This window comes from Podarcis pityusensis, assembly GCF_964106645.2.
Source record: "Podarcis pityusensis genome assembly, chromosome: 2".
NCBI classification, from domain to species: domain Eukaryota; kingdom Metazoa; phylum Chordata; class Lepidosauria; order Squamata; family Lacertidae; genus Podarcis; species Podarcis pityusensis.
Window position 1 is genome coordinate 49,598,353 of NC_138029.1, and position 16,278 is coordinate 49,614,630.

The window sequence follows — 16,278 nt, forward strand, 5'->3', positions numbered from 1 at the left end:
CTGTGTGCCTTTGTTTTTTACATTTAACAACCACTTCTTAAGTTGCTTTGTTCCCTTTGGTTTTTCCCCATTGACTCTGCCCATTAGGCTTATCCCCACATGACATTGAACGTAGCTATAAGTACAAATGATTGTGTGAAAGAGCGTAGACTTGATTTGTACAGCTCAGTTATTGTGTCCACAGACACTACATTTGTTGAATTTAACACATGAGCACCCCTTTTCATTTCCCATTTCCTTCTTCTCTTATGTGCCGATTTAAATATTTCCCTTTCCCCTCCCTTCACTGACTAGCATTGGCATGAACATCCTGGTTTGTTTAAACTTGAATTCCCCTCAGTTTAGATGAAACAGTGGGCTCAGGTTTAATGTCAGGATAATCCAGGATCTGAGTGACATTTCAGTTTTTCAGCTTGACTGCTGATCACAAGAGGATATGTGTATCATGTGTTGTATTAAAGAGAAGATTCACAAATGGATCTTAGGCTACATGTTCCATCAACATGATTAGCAATCACATGGTTAGCAAAAAAATTAAATATGGAGCGGGATATGATGGTCACTGCAACACTCTGGGAGAGAAGGTTTAAGACTCCTCTCTCCAGCTGCAATCTCAGCAAAACTATCCCACTACATGGTAATAAGCATTAGGAAAAAATGCTCAGTGGCACCAAGGCTGCAGCTACCTATCCTCTCAGGCTGTGGTGCTGATCAGAATTGTGGTCTCCTGCACTGGACTGGTATTTAATTTTTAAGAACCTAGAGTGTGACTGCTAATCCTCCTGTGTCAACGAATGTGTTGTTAGGCCACCAGACCCACAGCTTGTAGACAGAACCATGACAAAGATACTTTAAGACATAAACTCCTCTTGAGCCTCGTAGGTATTATAAAAAATTACATGAATGGAGATGCTACCTTGAATGTTTGTACTTTGGTGAAGTCAATGGTTCCTTTATATGGAGACTATTTCTCCATTTTCTCCAGTATCTTTTCCAGCTAGCAGTGGCTTTGAGGCCTCAGGCAGAGCTCTTTCAAATAACTGGCCTTTTTGAAACATTTAGCAAGAGATGCCACTGGCTGAATCTGCATAGCTGTCAACTTTTCCCTTTTCTTGTAAGGAATCATATTTGGAATAATGGAATTTCCCTTAAAAAAAGGGAAACGTTGACAGCTATGTGAATCTGGGACCTTCTGCTTGCAAAGCTTGTGCTCTAGCACTCAGTCAAAGAAAAAGCTGGTGTATGGAACCCACACTTGAATCAGGCGTCAAGAAATAGTCGAGGATGAAGAAAATAGGTGGACGTTCGTTACCAGTGTACAAGTTCAGTAGACAGGACTCTATGAGCAACCCTGGTAATGTGTGAACTTGATCTGATGCCCTTCAGATGTTTTGGCTGGCTGGCTGGAGCTGCTGGGAGTTGTAGTCTAAAACATCTTGAAGGCACCAGGCTGGGAAAAGTGGCAAATGGTTAATAATTTAACTCCGTACATAGTATTTGCAGCTACATGAGAATAAAACTTGCCAGAGTTTTATTCCAGAACCTCTATATATCAATCTACTTTTGGTCCTTTTAATTTGTCATAGAAGAAATGTTCGGTACAATATAACAAATGTGCTTTCCCCCTTCTTCTTCCATTAGGGAATATTTCCAAAATCTTTTATCCACATCAAAGAACTTTCTGTTGAGAAAAAAAGGTATTTCATTGAGATAATTCTTTTGAGGTATATGTCAGCGGATGGGAGTATTATAGCTAAAATCCCCCATGTGATTGATGTTGAACAGCTTGGCGAAATAATTTCTGTAACTAATGCTTGAAAGGGTCCTTTGCTAAGAGTGATCCTTATCGTCTGATGGGAAAAGCTAGAATGTTCACACCCAGTAGCTGATAGGCAAAAGATTTGTAAGGTGCCCTTTCCTAACGACAAGGAGGGTGAGGGGTGCTTGTGGGTGGTGGTGTCAGTCAGCTAACAGTCTGGCATAGTAGGACCCTGGATTGTTCCACGTTAGCAACTTGATTCAGTGTTATCTGCAACCAGGGCTGGCCCACCTATGAAGCAAGGTGAAGTAACTGCCTCAAGTGGCAGGATCCACAGGGGCAGCAGATCCAACCGCCAAGAAATGCCCACTGTTGCTGCCACTACACTACCCCCTTGATCCCAATGTGGAACTTTACCCCCTCCCCCCATTCCCTCCTTCTTCTTTGAAAGGTTGGGGATGCCATTTTGTTGTTCATTTCAGGTGCCAAAATTATTATTATTTATTAAATGTGTATACCACCATTCATTTGTAGATCTCAGGGTGGTTCACAGCATAAAAATACAAGAAAACGTCTCCGAGACTTGTGTCCCTCTTAGCCAGACTAACCCCCTTTGCTTCTGCCTCCTTCCTGAAGAATGGAGAGCCTTAAAGGTAGTCTTTTGGTCTGGAGCCTAATACTCCACCTCCTTCCTGTCAGTTCCCTCTGGTGTGCTGTGCTGGCAAGTGTGAGGCCCTTGGTGTAGAAGGACTTTCTCACAGAGGAAATCAGCCTGGCCAGAGTTTATGTGGCTGTTTTCGGGGGCTTCTAGTTCAGGAATGTGAGGTTTAAGAGGCTCCAAGCTGATTGGCTCAGCCTTGGTCTTAGGCCTGGGTCCATCTGTGTCCATCTAGCACCCCCTGTGTATTTTACCATTGATCTTTCTGATCTGGCTGACTGTTCCTTCTCTGGGCTGGATTCTGGGCTGCCGATCAGGGTGGGAATCATGCCATTAAACCACTGTTTATCCTTTTGTTCAGAAATGCAGAAAATGTAATACCTGCTGAGATTCCTTTGGTGCAAGAGGTTACCTGCACACTTTGGGAATGGGGCAATATCTGGAAACAGCTCTATGTGGTAAGCAATCCCTCCCATAGGTCTATTACTTCAAGTATTTTAAACAAAAAGTACCTCAGATGAATAAAAATATTGATTGCAGGCAAAGAAGACGTTAACAGGGTTAGGTGCTATGTTAGCCATATTTTGTAGGCTTAATTATGGATATGCCAAGTGTTTAAGACAGTGTTTTGTCTTTCATTTCATGAAAAGAACACTCCTTTGAAAGAGACTATAAAGAATCAATCCCTTCATTGAAGAGTTTGCTCTTTTGTTAAAAGCCTGCCAGTATAATTCCACTTTGAGTTTTATGCTCTTTCAGTCTCTGACTGACCTTTAATACGCAATGCAGGAATGTGCTCACAGTAGGAGGTTGAAGGCACCTGTAATTCAGAACCTACTACTTTTTGCTTATAGGGAAAAGCTGCTATTATATATTTCTAAACAACTTGTCTATTTTTAATGTGTTCCGACAGCCTACCTAATTCAAAGAAAGGGAATTTTGCCTGCCAAAGGACAGCACTACTGCACAGTGTATTTAAACCTTAACAGGAAGTGCCATTATTATAAATAGCCTCTCTATACTACGTGTTTTAGTTGCCACAATCAGTACATCTGGTGAAAGCAGTGTGACTCAGTGGCTATAGCACTCTGTCAGAGGCAAAAATAAGAAACTTAAAAGCTTTTTTCTCTTCTAGCTGAATTTCACCAAATAAAAGATCCATCACACACACAAAACCAAATTAGAAAAAAAAAAAGAATCTTGCAGTGGGTGTGGTACTGCCAGGTTCCTCTTAGGTCATGCAATAATATTTCTTCCCTTGGTGTGGTGAGGTGTGACCTAGGCCACCTTTTTCTGATTGACAAGCTTGGCATGATGGGGTTTAAGTTGTGCTGAGAGTAAGGGTAGGAATAGGAACATAGGAAGTGGCCTTACAGTGAGTCAGGCCAAGATCCCATCTAGCTTAGCATTGTCAGCACTAACTTGTAGTGACCATTCAGGGCTTCAGGCATGGAGTCCTTCCGAACCCCAGCTGGGGAAGCCAGGGATTCAGCTGGAGACCTGTGTATGCAAAGCAGATGCTCTACCACTGAGCTATGACCCTTCCCTGTGGGCTACACCCACAATCCCTGGGGAAACAGGTCTGCCCTTGTTACCTCCAATTTTTGCTGTTGTATCCCATCTCTCTGTCACCCTGTAGCATGAATAATATGCACCAAGCCTTTGTAAATATGATAACATTGGTTTTACATGCACTGATTGGTTTGTAGCTTTCGAAAGTATGATAGTTTTGCTTTAATACCAGAATAAAGATCCTTATTTTTCTGCAATCCAATAATTGTTTAATCCCTGGAATAAAAGCAAATAGTATTTGAAATTTCAGATAAGTTGACATCTGAAATGTGTTACATGTTTCAGGCAAACAAGAAGGACCGGTTTCGACAAGTACAATCTATGATGTGCGAGTTAATGGAGTGGAGGTCTCAGCTTCTCTCAGGGACACTGCCTAAAGATGAGCTCAAAGAACTGAAGCAAAAAGTCACTTCCAAAATTGACTATGGCAACAAGTAAGTTCTCTAGTTCTGGCTTACAGCTACTGATACAGTTCAAGTCAGTGTATGCTGCAAGCTGGGATATTTCAGAAATGTTAGCAATGATTGAGTTGGGTTTACTATTGCTTTCAAAAATGAACTCATAAAATCATAGTGATGTCATATTGTTCTAGGTAGGCATTTTTTATTTAGATGTGTTTGTGTTTAATTTTAAAGTGTTTTCATTCTTAAGATTTTTCACAAGGCCCGTCAACCAGTATATATAAATTTGAATACCTGTTGTGCTGTATTGTTTCATGAGGATGTAGACATTTTAAAAGTGATTCCTAAATACATATTAAAGGATAACATATTTAAGTATCTAAAGACAAGCATGAGCTTCAGATTATTTAAATGCTAAGTGACTTGGAAAGGTATGCTTCTATAAGGTTGTTGATATGAGGTCTAAGAAACAAATAATGTTACTGATGTTATTTCCTCTTTATGCTTACAGGATACTAGAGCTAGATCTGATAGTTAGAGATGAAGATGGGAATATCTTGGATCCAGAGAAGACCAGTGTCATCAGCCTCTTTCATGCTCATGCTGAAGCTACTAACAAAATCACAGAACGGATTAAAGAGGAGATGGTATGAAGTTTACACACCCATTTCTGTGCTTTCAAGTAGAAGTTTCCTTTCACATAGTAGGAAGGTTATTACATGAGAACCTTATCGTTTTTTGATTTTAGCCAGTGAAAGCTTTTTCATCACATTGAGAATGTTTTGTATAAAGTGTCTTTACTATGTACTGTATTGTTAATCTTTTATTTAAGTTTTCAGCTGCAAAGGATACCCCAATTAGCACAGATCACTGCTATAGAGACAAAAGAGAATTCAAAGTCTGATATGGTGACAAATAAGATTTCAAAAAGTTAGGTGCTCACTTTTCGCTTCCTGCTTCCTAAAACCATTCCTTTTAGCCAGCCAAGTAGCCTTATTTTTACATTTGGAACTTACTTGCTCATCTGTTGGTGTGTTAAAAAGCTTCAGTCCTCTTGAAGCAATAGCTTTCCAGGCTCATTATTACAGAAGCAGCAATTGCACCATCTAAACTTTGACACTTGGATAAGTAAGCGGTATATACTGTAAATAGCAGAAATAAAATAAACAATGACAATGTCAGGTCTATTCCTGCAGCCTAGTTCCACAGTGACATGCTGTGCGACTTCTGTTCTTTATAACCCAGGATTAAGTTGCCAGTGCATCTCACCCTCCTTGAGAAGACAAACTTGGTGAGCTTATCTGTAGCTGGGTGGATAGAAGTCATTATCTACTGTAAGGCTTGAGCCCACCCTTTGAATTAGTGCTTAACTTGTGTGGAAACACCCTTAATACCCTCAGATAGTTATTTAATGTCATTAATAAGTAACAAAGACCGAGCATCATTTTAAAAATCAAGTGCACAATAAATGCCACATTGATAAACTGATAGTGTGTCATAAATTATTGTATAACCAGCACATACAATACAAAATATCTGTTCTATTGAAAATGCACTGCTGGTTATATCTGTTAATATGTTGGACTTGGAAAATGATATGGTGCCCGGTGACCTGCTTCCACTGATGAAGACCTCTGTCAGAGAAACAGAAAGGGAGACCATCTCCAGTTTTTCATCACGTCCCCCCCCCCCAGCAACCCCTCCAAATCTATTATGGAGGATTGATGGGACCTTCTGGAGCAGGGAATTGCCACCCTCCTTGTTCCACTAATGGATGTTTTGCACTGGAGGAGGAACACCCATTGGATTCTCAAAATATTCACAAAAGCAGTGCATCAATTCTTGAATTTGAAAGCAAAGGTTAAATCTGCACCTAATAAATATAGTGGTTCAAGTTGTGTACTGTGGCCAAAATGATGCATTACTGTGAAACATAACACAGAGGAGGAGGCAGGTTCTAGGTGTAGTTTGGATAACGTTATCTTCTTATGATTTGTTCATATACAGTCAAAGGATGAATCTGATTATGGGACCTACTCCAGAAGCTCAGCATCCCCTACTCACAGTCTTTATGTCTTCGTGAGGAATTTTGTCTGCAGAATAGGAGAAGATGCAGAACTTTTTATGTCACTCTATGATCCCCAGAAGCAGACAGTTATAAGGTATGCTGCTGTTTTGCTGGTGTGAGGTGTCAATCTTCCTTGCCAAGCTGACAAGTGTTTTTAGGATAAATGTGTGACGTCTAAGAATAATCCCTTGAAAATGAAAACACACACACATTTCACAGCTTAAAGTGTTTGCAAATTGTCAGGTACTTTAAAATAGACTTTCACACTATCAATGAGAATTTTTGCAATTGTAATTTCAGTGTTCATTAGGTGTTTTGGAACCCTAAGGGCGAGAACAGTCAAAGAATCGAAGACAGAATGAATATTCATACTATAAAAGAGAAGGGAAAAAGATAGAACAGAAAAGGAAAAAAACCAAAATGTCTATAATTAAGCATTTTAAGTAGCTCTGGGAGAAAGAATATAAAATAAGCAATAAATAAATTATATTAGTATGGAATTCAGTTGCATGATAAGCATGTTCCAAAATATTAAGGAACAAGGTAATATTGGGCCTAGTTATTTATTACATATCTTTAAATGTTCAAAAATAAACTGAACAATGGAGCTTAGGTGAATTTACACTGAGTACACTGAGTACATTGAGAAGCTTCAACTGACTCTGGTGGCTTGCAGCATTTGAACTTATCCATGCTAGTGAATTATTTGACAGAAGATTTGGAAGGTTTAGTATAAGTAGTATACCAAGCTAAAATAGTAACATATAGAGCCAGTAAGACAGCATGAGCTCTTGGAAACCACCGTTCTTTATTGCTTAGATCCAGACTTTGCTCCTGCTGACTGGAGCATCTCCTGAGTGGAGCTGTGCTTGGGGGAAACCAGGCTATGAATCCAGGAACTGACCAGGATTGTTTCCTCTGAACCCATCCACAGGATCCAGTTATATAATTTCACAACAATACTGAAGAAAGCTATACTCTTAAATATATACAGTATTTGCTTTTATGTTATTGTAGAACTAAACACATTTGAGTGCTTTTTTCTTCTAGTCTGAGCTGCCTTGTGCATTCTTCTTTGGATTTGATCTCATTTTTGCACCCTTACTACTTTGGAAGTATTTCCAGGAAAGTGGCCTTTGAACCCCTTCTTAGTCTAAAATCCTGTGTATACTTAGCTAGAAATAAACTCCACTGAAGTTAACGGTATTTATGTCTCAGCAGCCATTTGTAGGCTAAGACTAGAAGGAAGATACTTTTATGTCTCAAACACTAAAACCATTAATGGGGCCTTAGCTGCTTATCTATTATAGCAGTTTTAAAAGTGCAGATACAATATATTTTCCAACCTTATTTCTTGCTTAATTATCTAGACACCAGCCTTCATGGCATGCCATTATTTTGTCTTTAGAATGTGCTTGTCAAAAGCAAAGAATGGGGCATATATCTGAATAAGAGTCAATTTGTAGAAGTGGCATTGTCAGGTGTTCAGATTTGTGCAGAGCAATGTGTATTATATAATGTTATTCACCAATTATGCTTTGTGAAGCTATTAGATGACCCAGTCTTACAGAGTGTAACATGATGTGTTCTTTTTAAATAGTGAAAATTACTTGGTGAGATGGGGAAGCAAAGGTTTTGTGAAAGAAATCGACAATTTCAACAATCTGAAGGTGGTTTTCACTGTGAGTAGCTTGTATCTTTACTATAGTACTTAACTGCCAGTGGCATTTTTCTGGAAAGCTTATCGAATCAAGCATTTTTCAAATTTTGTCACATCTCCAGGATGTTCTGTTCTAAAAATTGCTAGATTTTCAGGAGACAGGATAGAGTGTCTAGTTTAGTCCTGATAGGTGGTCTGACTTAATATACCTAATACATGCAGAACTGTATGTGGCCCAGGTTGAGAGATGTCTTAGACTGCAGCCCTATACAAATTTACCTGGAAGAAAATGAAAAGAAATGTATAGGATCATACTGTCAGTATGGTCATCAGCACAATGATAGACACATGACTATGTTTCTGAAAAATTGTTCAGCGTATTATCAGAAAACTAATGCTAAAATAATAAACAGCAACGTTTCTTAGCCAGGATACATAGAGGAAACATTTCCATGCATCTGGAACATTAGTTCCAAGTCTAAATCCTTGGGGGTCTATGCTGTATTAAACTGCTTTGAATTCAACTTTGCTTTCAGCTCCATTTGCACTCTTCATCTCTTTCAGGATGAATAATATGCCATTGTATTTTGCTTACATTAGATACATGACCTAGTAGAATAGATGCCGGTCAGGACTCAGCAGTAATTGACCCGTATGATATTAGCTTGTTCGTAGCTATATTTGGCAGAAGTTAATACTGTAGTACAGGGAAAATACCTCTATTAATCTTGTAGACAGATGTTACACTAAACAGAAGAGGTGATTGAAATCACTGAGACATACAATTCCTATTCTGATTACTCAAGGACATCAGTAAATTATTGCTTATGCATATCACCCAGGGAAGAAAAAAAACCCTTATTTGTCACCAAGGGACCAATAATATTTCCACCCCTCCAATACAAGCTTAATGAACTTGTGGCTGTTCAGTTTAATCATGTTTAATTTTAGAAAAAGCAGAATGCATAGAAAACTCAAGGCTAGTCAGCGAAACCTGTGAACACTCTAGTTCCAGGAAGCTTCTCTCTTAGAACCAGATACTCTGCAAGATTTCAAGACTACTTCTTGAATTCCCCACACCACCCTGCCCAGTTTAAAAAGCAGCTGGGGGATTGGGCTTGTGAATTTTTTAAAGGGACATTTCTATTTATCTCCTTAGTTTTCTGCCCAGTTTAAAAAGCAGCTGGGGGATTGGGCTTGTGAATTTTTTTAAGGGACATTTCTATTTATCTCCTTAGTTTTCTTATCAAACTCTTGAAACAAATCCTCAACTACAGTTTAACTTTGGATAAGTTAAAAATCGGGGGTTTTTTTGCAGGGGCGGGGGTTGAGGGTGGCATGTAAAACCTCCAGCTCAGAGCAAATGAAAAGTTGAGTATGAGGATTGTATCTGCAGTCTTTTAGGTTGCGACCCTAATAAATAGTGTGTGAAGGAATTGTATATAAAGACTTCTGAAAATTCACCTTCATTTTCAGAACTCCGAGAGATCAATACATTTGGTTCCTTCTCTCTCACACCCCCCACATGCCCTGTTAGAAAGGTCAAACTGATTCTGATGTAGCTCGTCATTTGCTTCAGTGAACTTGAAAGTATTTTGAAAGTGTTGGATCAAATTGGGTGAAGGTCTGCTGATTGATTGATCATGCAGTGACTTATTTCTCAAGGTGCTTCACTGACTTCACTTAGCTTCTTGCTTTGAAGTTGATGCATACTTTGAATCCAGATTTCATGTCAGTCAAATCCAGTTTTCTGAACTGATGTTTTCCTTTAAATGAAAACATTTCCTTTCCATTATGGACACATTCTTGCACCACTCTTTGTACCTATACATTATGAATCTCTACATGGTATGGAATTTCATTGTGACTCTTGTAATTGGTCTTTGATTTCACAAATATCAGGATCTTGGAAACAAGGATCTCGGAAGAGAAAAAATTTATTTGATTTGCCAGATTGTACGGGTTGGAAGAATGGATCTTAAAGACAGTAATACAAGAAAATATACCCAGGGCATAAGACGACCTTTTGGAGTGGCAGGTAAGAAAATAATTGGACAGGATCCAAAGAGGGTTGCATGGTCTTCCTCAGGTACACTGCGGCTTTTAAACTACTTTTTGTCTTTTAAAGCCCCGACCCCTAAAAAGCTGCCTCTGAAAGTTGCGGATCCTCTAAAGGGGCATTGTATTATGCATAAAGGGCTGCCAATGGATGTGAAAATTGGCAACACCGTTCCTCCCCACCCTGTATGTGGGAAGATACGTGGGGCTGTAACTGGCTGTCATATTCAGCATACACCCATTGAAATGTTTCAGTGGGTCTACTCTAAGTTTGTCATAGTTTGTCATAGGCATACAGCCACTGGTGTAAGGTGTCTTTGGATCATGACTCTGCCCCCTCCTTTAATGATGGTAGATCAACATGAGTCAGCGTGATGCAGCAGCAAAAAAAACCCTAATGCTATTCTAGACTGCATCAACAGAAGTCTAGTCTCCAGATCAAGGGAAGTAATAGTACCATTCTATTCTGCCTTGGTGATACCACACCTGGAATACTGTGTCCAGTTCTGGACACCACAATTTAACAAGCTGGAACTTGTGCAGAGGAGGGCAACCAAGATGATCAGGGGTCTAGAAACTAAACCTTATAAGGAGCGCTTGAAGGAACTGGGTACGTTTAGCCTGGAAAAGAGAAGAATGAGAGGAGATATGATAGCCATCTACAAATATCTTAAGAGCTGTCACATGGAGGAGGGAGCATGCTTGTTTTCTCCTGCTCCGGAGGGTAGGATTAGAACTAATGGCTTCAAGTTGCAAGAAAGGAGATTCCAACTGAACATCAGGAGGAACTTTCTGACAGTGAGAACCCTTTGACAGTAGAACAGACTCCCTTGGAAGCTTTTGCACTCTTCTTCCTTCCTAAATATGATCAGGCTGGTATTGTTATATGAAGGTATTCTTTGAAGCTCTTTAGTGAACATTCACTTCAAAAAAGTCCACAAGACTGCAGTAGTGTGGGCAGGATTGTGGCAGAGAAATGGAAATTTGTACATGGCCTTTTGTTGGAGATGTGTACATGGCATGAGATCTCCCGGGTGTGGAAAAGGTGTACAGGATGAAATGCTCTAAACATTTTTTAGACTGCTAAAAATGTGAATTTATTTAAGGACAATTATGAAAAATGTTGGATTGAAGTCAAAAAGGATTTAGAAATATGGTCAAATTTGAAGTTATCATTGTTAGGCCGAATTGCTGTGATAAAAATGAATGTGCTGCCAAGGATGTTGTTTTTGTTTCAAACATTACAAATCTTGGATAAGATGGACTGTTTCAAGAAGTGGCAGAAAGATATTTCCAGATTTGTTTGGCAGGGCAAAAAGCCTCGAATAAAATTTAAGATATTAACCGATGCTAAAGAAAGAGGTGGATTTGCCCTGCCAGACTTAAAACTTTATTATGAATCAGCGGCTTTTTGCTGGCTGATAGAATGGCTACTTCTCGAAAACACTGATGTGTTGGATTTAGAAGGTTTCAATAATGTATTTGGTTGGCATGCATATTTGTGGTATGATAAGGTCAAAGTACATAAAGCGTTTAAAAATCATATTGTCAGAAAAGCATTGTTTAATGTTTGGATAAGATATAAAGATTTCTTAGAAAAGAAAACCCCAAGATGGTTGTCACCAATGGAAGTGAAGGGACAGAAAAAACTCAATATGGAGGCCAAATGGCCGAAATATTGGGAAATTTTGGAACAAGATGGAGACAGATTAAAATTGCAGAGCTTTGAAAAATTGAAAAATAGAGTGCGAGATTGGCTCCATTATTATCAGATAATGGAGGCATACAATCTGGACAAAAAAGTTGGCTTCCAGGTGGAAAAATCAAAATTGGAAACAGAATTGTTAGATTCAAAAAATAAGAATTTGTCCAAAATGTATAACTTGCTGTTGAAATGGAACACTCAGGATGAAACGGTGAAGTCAGCTATGATTAAATGGGCACAAGATGTTGGACATAACATAATGATGGCTGACTGGGAACAGTTAGGGACCACAGGTATGAAATTTACGGCATGTAATGCCCTAAGAGAAAACTTAATGAAAATGATTTACAGGTGGTACATGACACCAGTCAAGCTTGCAAAAATTTACCATTTGCCCGACAATAAATGTTGGAAATGTAATGAGACTGAAGGTACATTCTTTCACCTTTGGTGGACATGCCCAAGGATTAAGACATTCTGGGAGATGATTTATAATGAAATGAAAAAGGTATTTAAATATACCTTCCTGAAGAAACCAGAGGCCTTTCTCCTGGGCATGGTCGGCCAGTTGGTGCCAAAGAAGGATAGAACCTTTTTTATGTATGCAACAACAGCAGCAAGAATACTCATCGCGAAGTATTGGAAGACACAAGATTTACCCACTCTGGAAGAATGGCAGATGAAGTTGATGGACTATATGGAACTGGCGGAAATGACTGGCAGAATCCAAGACCAGGGAGAAGAGTCGGTGGAAGAAGATTGGAAAAAATTTAAAGACTATTTACAGAAATATTGTAAAATTAATGAATGTTAGAAAAATGTTGGAATGAAGTTATATGGCTTTAGTAGAAATGTTATAAGGAATTAAGTACAGATAGGTTAGTAGAGCATTAAAGGAAAAAATAAGGTTAGAATCTGCTAAGATAATTAAAGGATAGAAAGCAGAGGAAGATGGAAAGGAATTGCTGAAATAATTATCAGAAGTGGAGGGAGGTGTGAGGAGGTTGCGGAAATAAGTGAGTGAAAGATGGGATAATGAAATTGTTTGATTTATTGTATTGTTTTTGTTTTGTTTTGTTAATTTAATGTTTTGCATTGTTTTTTTTAGTGTTTAAGTTTCTGGAAAAAGAATAAATATTTTTTTAAAAAAAAATAAACATTTTTTGGGGGGAATACCTCAGCATAGGATGCCACATTGGAGTTTTATAGGGTAACAAAAAGAAACTGTAGGGATGTAATGCGCATAAGCAAAAGCTGAATGCTAATGTATTATTTAAGAATGCACAACGAATTAGCTGTCTCAGCTTCCTTGAAGTCAAGTTAATTACCATCTACCTAGGGCTCTGGTATTTATTGGCTGTTCTTCATTGCTACATGATTAAATTAATTGATGAGGCAGGAATTGTAGGCAAATAATTTAATTATTTTTGTAAGTTCTGAATAATTGAGAACACACAAAATGTTTCCCCTGGTTATAGATCAGCATCACAGTAGGAGGAACTTCCTTGGCAGCAAACTGGCCATACTGAAGACTATGTGTTTTGTTGGATTTTGACAACATTGCAGAGTTTGATATTGTTAGAATGATTAGACTTGGACTACACTAGAAAATGAAACTTGTGTTTTTTAAAAAAAAATGTGGAAAAGTAATTACATTTGAAGCTATTTGGAATGAATTTGCATAATAAGCTTGAGAGTATAATCTGCAGTATAATACTTGTCTACAGTCCAACTCTATGAAATTGATGAGGTATTTGATCCTAACAAGAAGAGGAATTAGTTGTTTGTCCATTTATTTCATGCACATTTGGACGGATTATTTCTTCCCCACCCCCAGTTATGGATATCACAGACATCGTAAAGGGAAAAGCAGAAAGCGATGAAGAGAAGCAACATTTCATTCCTTTTCACCCGTAAGAATGTTTTATTAATTAATTTATTTTATTTTTTTATTACATGTATATTCCACCTTTCTTCCAAGGCGCTCAAGGTGGCATGCATGCTTCTTCCTCTACATTTTTATCTGCACTACAACACTGTGAGGGAGGTTGGGTTAGGTTCTACAGGTGTATTTGGCTGGAGTCCCACCACAGAAGCCCTGTGCAAAGCCTTCCTTGAGCATGCCCCCTAAGCCCTCAGCCCCAAATTGGCTAGAGAGAGAATTCCCAGAACAGTGCAGAGGGAGGGAGGGAGACCAGGGATTGCTCCTTCTGGCATAGCACAATTCTGAATTCCTCCCATTGTTGCAAATTCAAGCATTGGGTGGAGGAAATGGAACAAGCATTTGTACATACATCTTCCAATTGTGCTTCCTGTTCAGCTTACTGCATGCTTGTATTAATGTTTTATTTTTATAGATATATTTTCCTTCTTCTTTTTCCTCTAGAGTGTCAGAGAATGAGTTCTTGCATAACCTCTTAAGCAAGGTCACAACACTCAAAGGTGATGGACAAGGTAAAGCATATTGGTGTCTGCTCTTAACCCCCACTCACTTTAACCTAAATAGGGTGGCATTATTGACAGACTCTAGGACCAGTTTGCATTTCACCTGGTGCGGTGCCAAGTTGGATGCCTTAGGAGCAGGCAAGAATTCTATGACAGGCACTCTTATGTGGGCAGGTATATGTACTTAGATTATGATTTGCTTAGTCACAGCAGCTTACATAGAAGTGCTGGTTCTTACAAATAGCAGCAAGCTTAAGCTTCTAAGACAGATGTGCTGTCACCTAATGTAAGAGATGGGGAACTAGATGGCCAGTGGACTCCCCTTCCCAGTAGACCAAGTTTCACAGGTGGGCAAGGTCACCCATCTGTCAGTCACCTGATGGCACAATGACAGCCGGTCAGCCTTTTTTTTGCATAGCGATAGGGAAGCCCTGATGTCTAGTTTTCTGTGCACAGTGCTGTGCAAGCTTTGATGATCAGCTGATTGGTACCTGCAACCCCACTATCACCAAGCCACATCTTTACCTGTTCCACACCTAACATCTTGTGTGGGGCAGATAGACATGGCTTAGCCAAAATGCCATCACACGGGGAGGCCTAACAGGCCCTATGAGTTCCTTGCTGGAAAGATGTGGTTAATGTAACTATGCGCATAGATTTGTGGCTTGTGAACTAAGGTGTCGTGGTCTTGTTGCTGAGGAACAATGTGCAGAGCTAACTGGAGTGGGAGATCAGCCAAGCAGAAGAATCTCTGACATGTACTTGCCTGGAGGCAGAGGCAGCATCCAAAGTCAGGTCCAGTCCTAGGGGTGGATGAACAGCAATCCACATAGACACACGGTCCAGGGGTCAGGGAATCCGATGATCATGGGGTGAAGGGTCAAGGAATCAGCAAGGTAGAGCCAGAAACTGCAAGCATTGTTACCAGCATCTGAATGCTGTTGGAAGCTCTGCTTAAGAAGGCTGAAGCCAGCTGATTCTCATCAGTGCCTTCTCCTCTGTGTCCTTGAAGGCTGATCAGCCGCAGGTGGAGTAACTCCGCCTTCTGATTAGCAGGTTAAGCTGACTCCTGGCCCATGGCACAAAGTACCTCAGCAGGCTTTTCTTAAAATGATAGTCTGCATTGGACTATAAATATTGTCTCCTTTTCTTTTACAGGGCTATGGGTAACTATGAAAATGCTTGTTGGAGACACTACTCAGATTAGGAAGGACTACCCTCATCTTGTTGACAGGACAACAGTTGTTGCTAGGAAGCTTGGTTTTCCGGAAATAATCATGCCAGGTATGAGGTGGTTTGCTTCTGCTTAGAAGCTGGCTATTTTCTTTTTACAAATGAAACCACCCAAAGAAAGTCTGTTCTGAGGTGCTGAAAGCAACAGTAATGTTTTTACTGGGACTTTTATTTCTCAATTTTCCTATAAATTAGTGGTAATGCCTTAATGGGACTTTATGGAACTTCATGCCCTGACTTCCTCTTCTGTTGCAATACTTTGAGACCAGCTTCACCACCCATATTTTTCCTGCTGTGACATTGCCTGGGGTGGTTCTGCAATTTGGGGTGGGTGATAAAGTGTGCTGTGAAGTTGTGACTTGCACCATCATGCTTCTAAGAGTCTCACTGGCTGGTGGTTCCAATCCTCTGCCACAAAAGGCAATTGGCTTCATGATGACACAGTGACATCAGAGTGAAGGCTAAGCTTTCTGTCCTCATTCTGGATCCAGCTGGTAGTGAGGAGGGGGAGAGAGGGAAATGGTGCCTCACAATCACTGCAGCCACTGTATGAATACTGTTGCCCCCAGGACCATGAAGCAGGCAGTGGTGGTGAAAAGGGTAAGTCAGAGTGCTGGTTCATGAAACCTTTTGCCTGTGTGTATTTCCTTCATTTCAAGTCAAAAGAGTTTTGACAACTTTTCAATCAACCCTATTTTTGATTCCTTAAAAAAAAATAC

The 16,278-nt window shown here is 39.6% G+C and overlaps 1 protein-coding gene across 2 annotated transcripts in view; it reads left to right on the top strand.

The window, feature by feature from the left end:
• The window catches only part of DOCK2 (dedicator of cytokinesis 2), a 255,858-nt gene that overhangs the window by 14,662 nt on the left and 224,918 nt on the right, over window positions 1–16,278 (top strand). For both annotated transcript variants that reach the window (XM_080995208.1, XM_080995209.1), the window contains 10 exons: window positions 1,642–1,697; window positions 2,779–2,875; window positions 4,275–4,423; window positions 4,902–5,037; window positions 6,398–6,552; window positions 8,059–8,140; window positions 10,021–10,156; window positions 13,719–13,794; window positions 14,268–14,335; window positions 15,485–15,610. In XM_080995208.1, coding sequence (XP_080851334.1) covers window positions 1,642–1,697; window positions 2,779–2,875; window positions 4,275–4,423; window positions 4,902–5,037; window positions 6,398–6,552; window positions 8,059–8,140; window positions 10,021–10,156; window positions 13,719–13,794; window positions 14,268–14,335; window positions 15,485–15,610 — 1,081 coding nt within the window. The remainder of the gene's footprint in view (window positions 1–1,641; window positions 1,698–2,778; window positions 2,876–4,274; window positions 4,424–4,901; window positions 5,038–6,397; window positions 6,553–8,058; window positions 8,141–10,020; window positions 10,157–13,718; window positions 13,795–14,267; window positions 14,336–15,484; window positions 15,611–16,278) is intronic.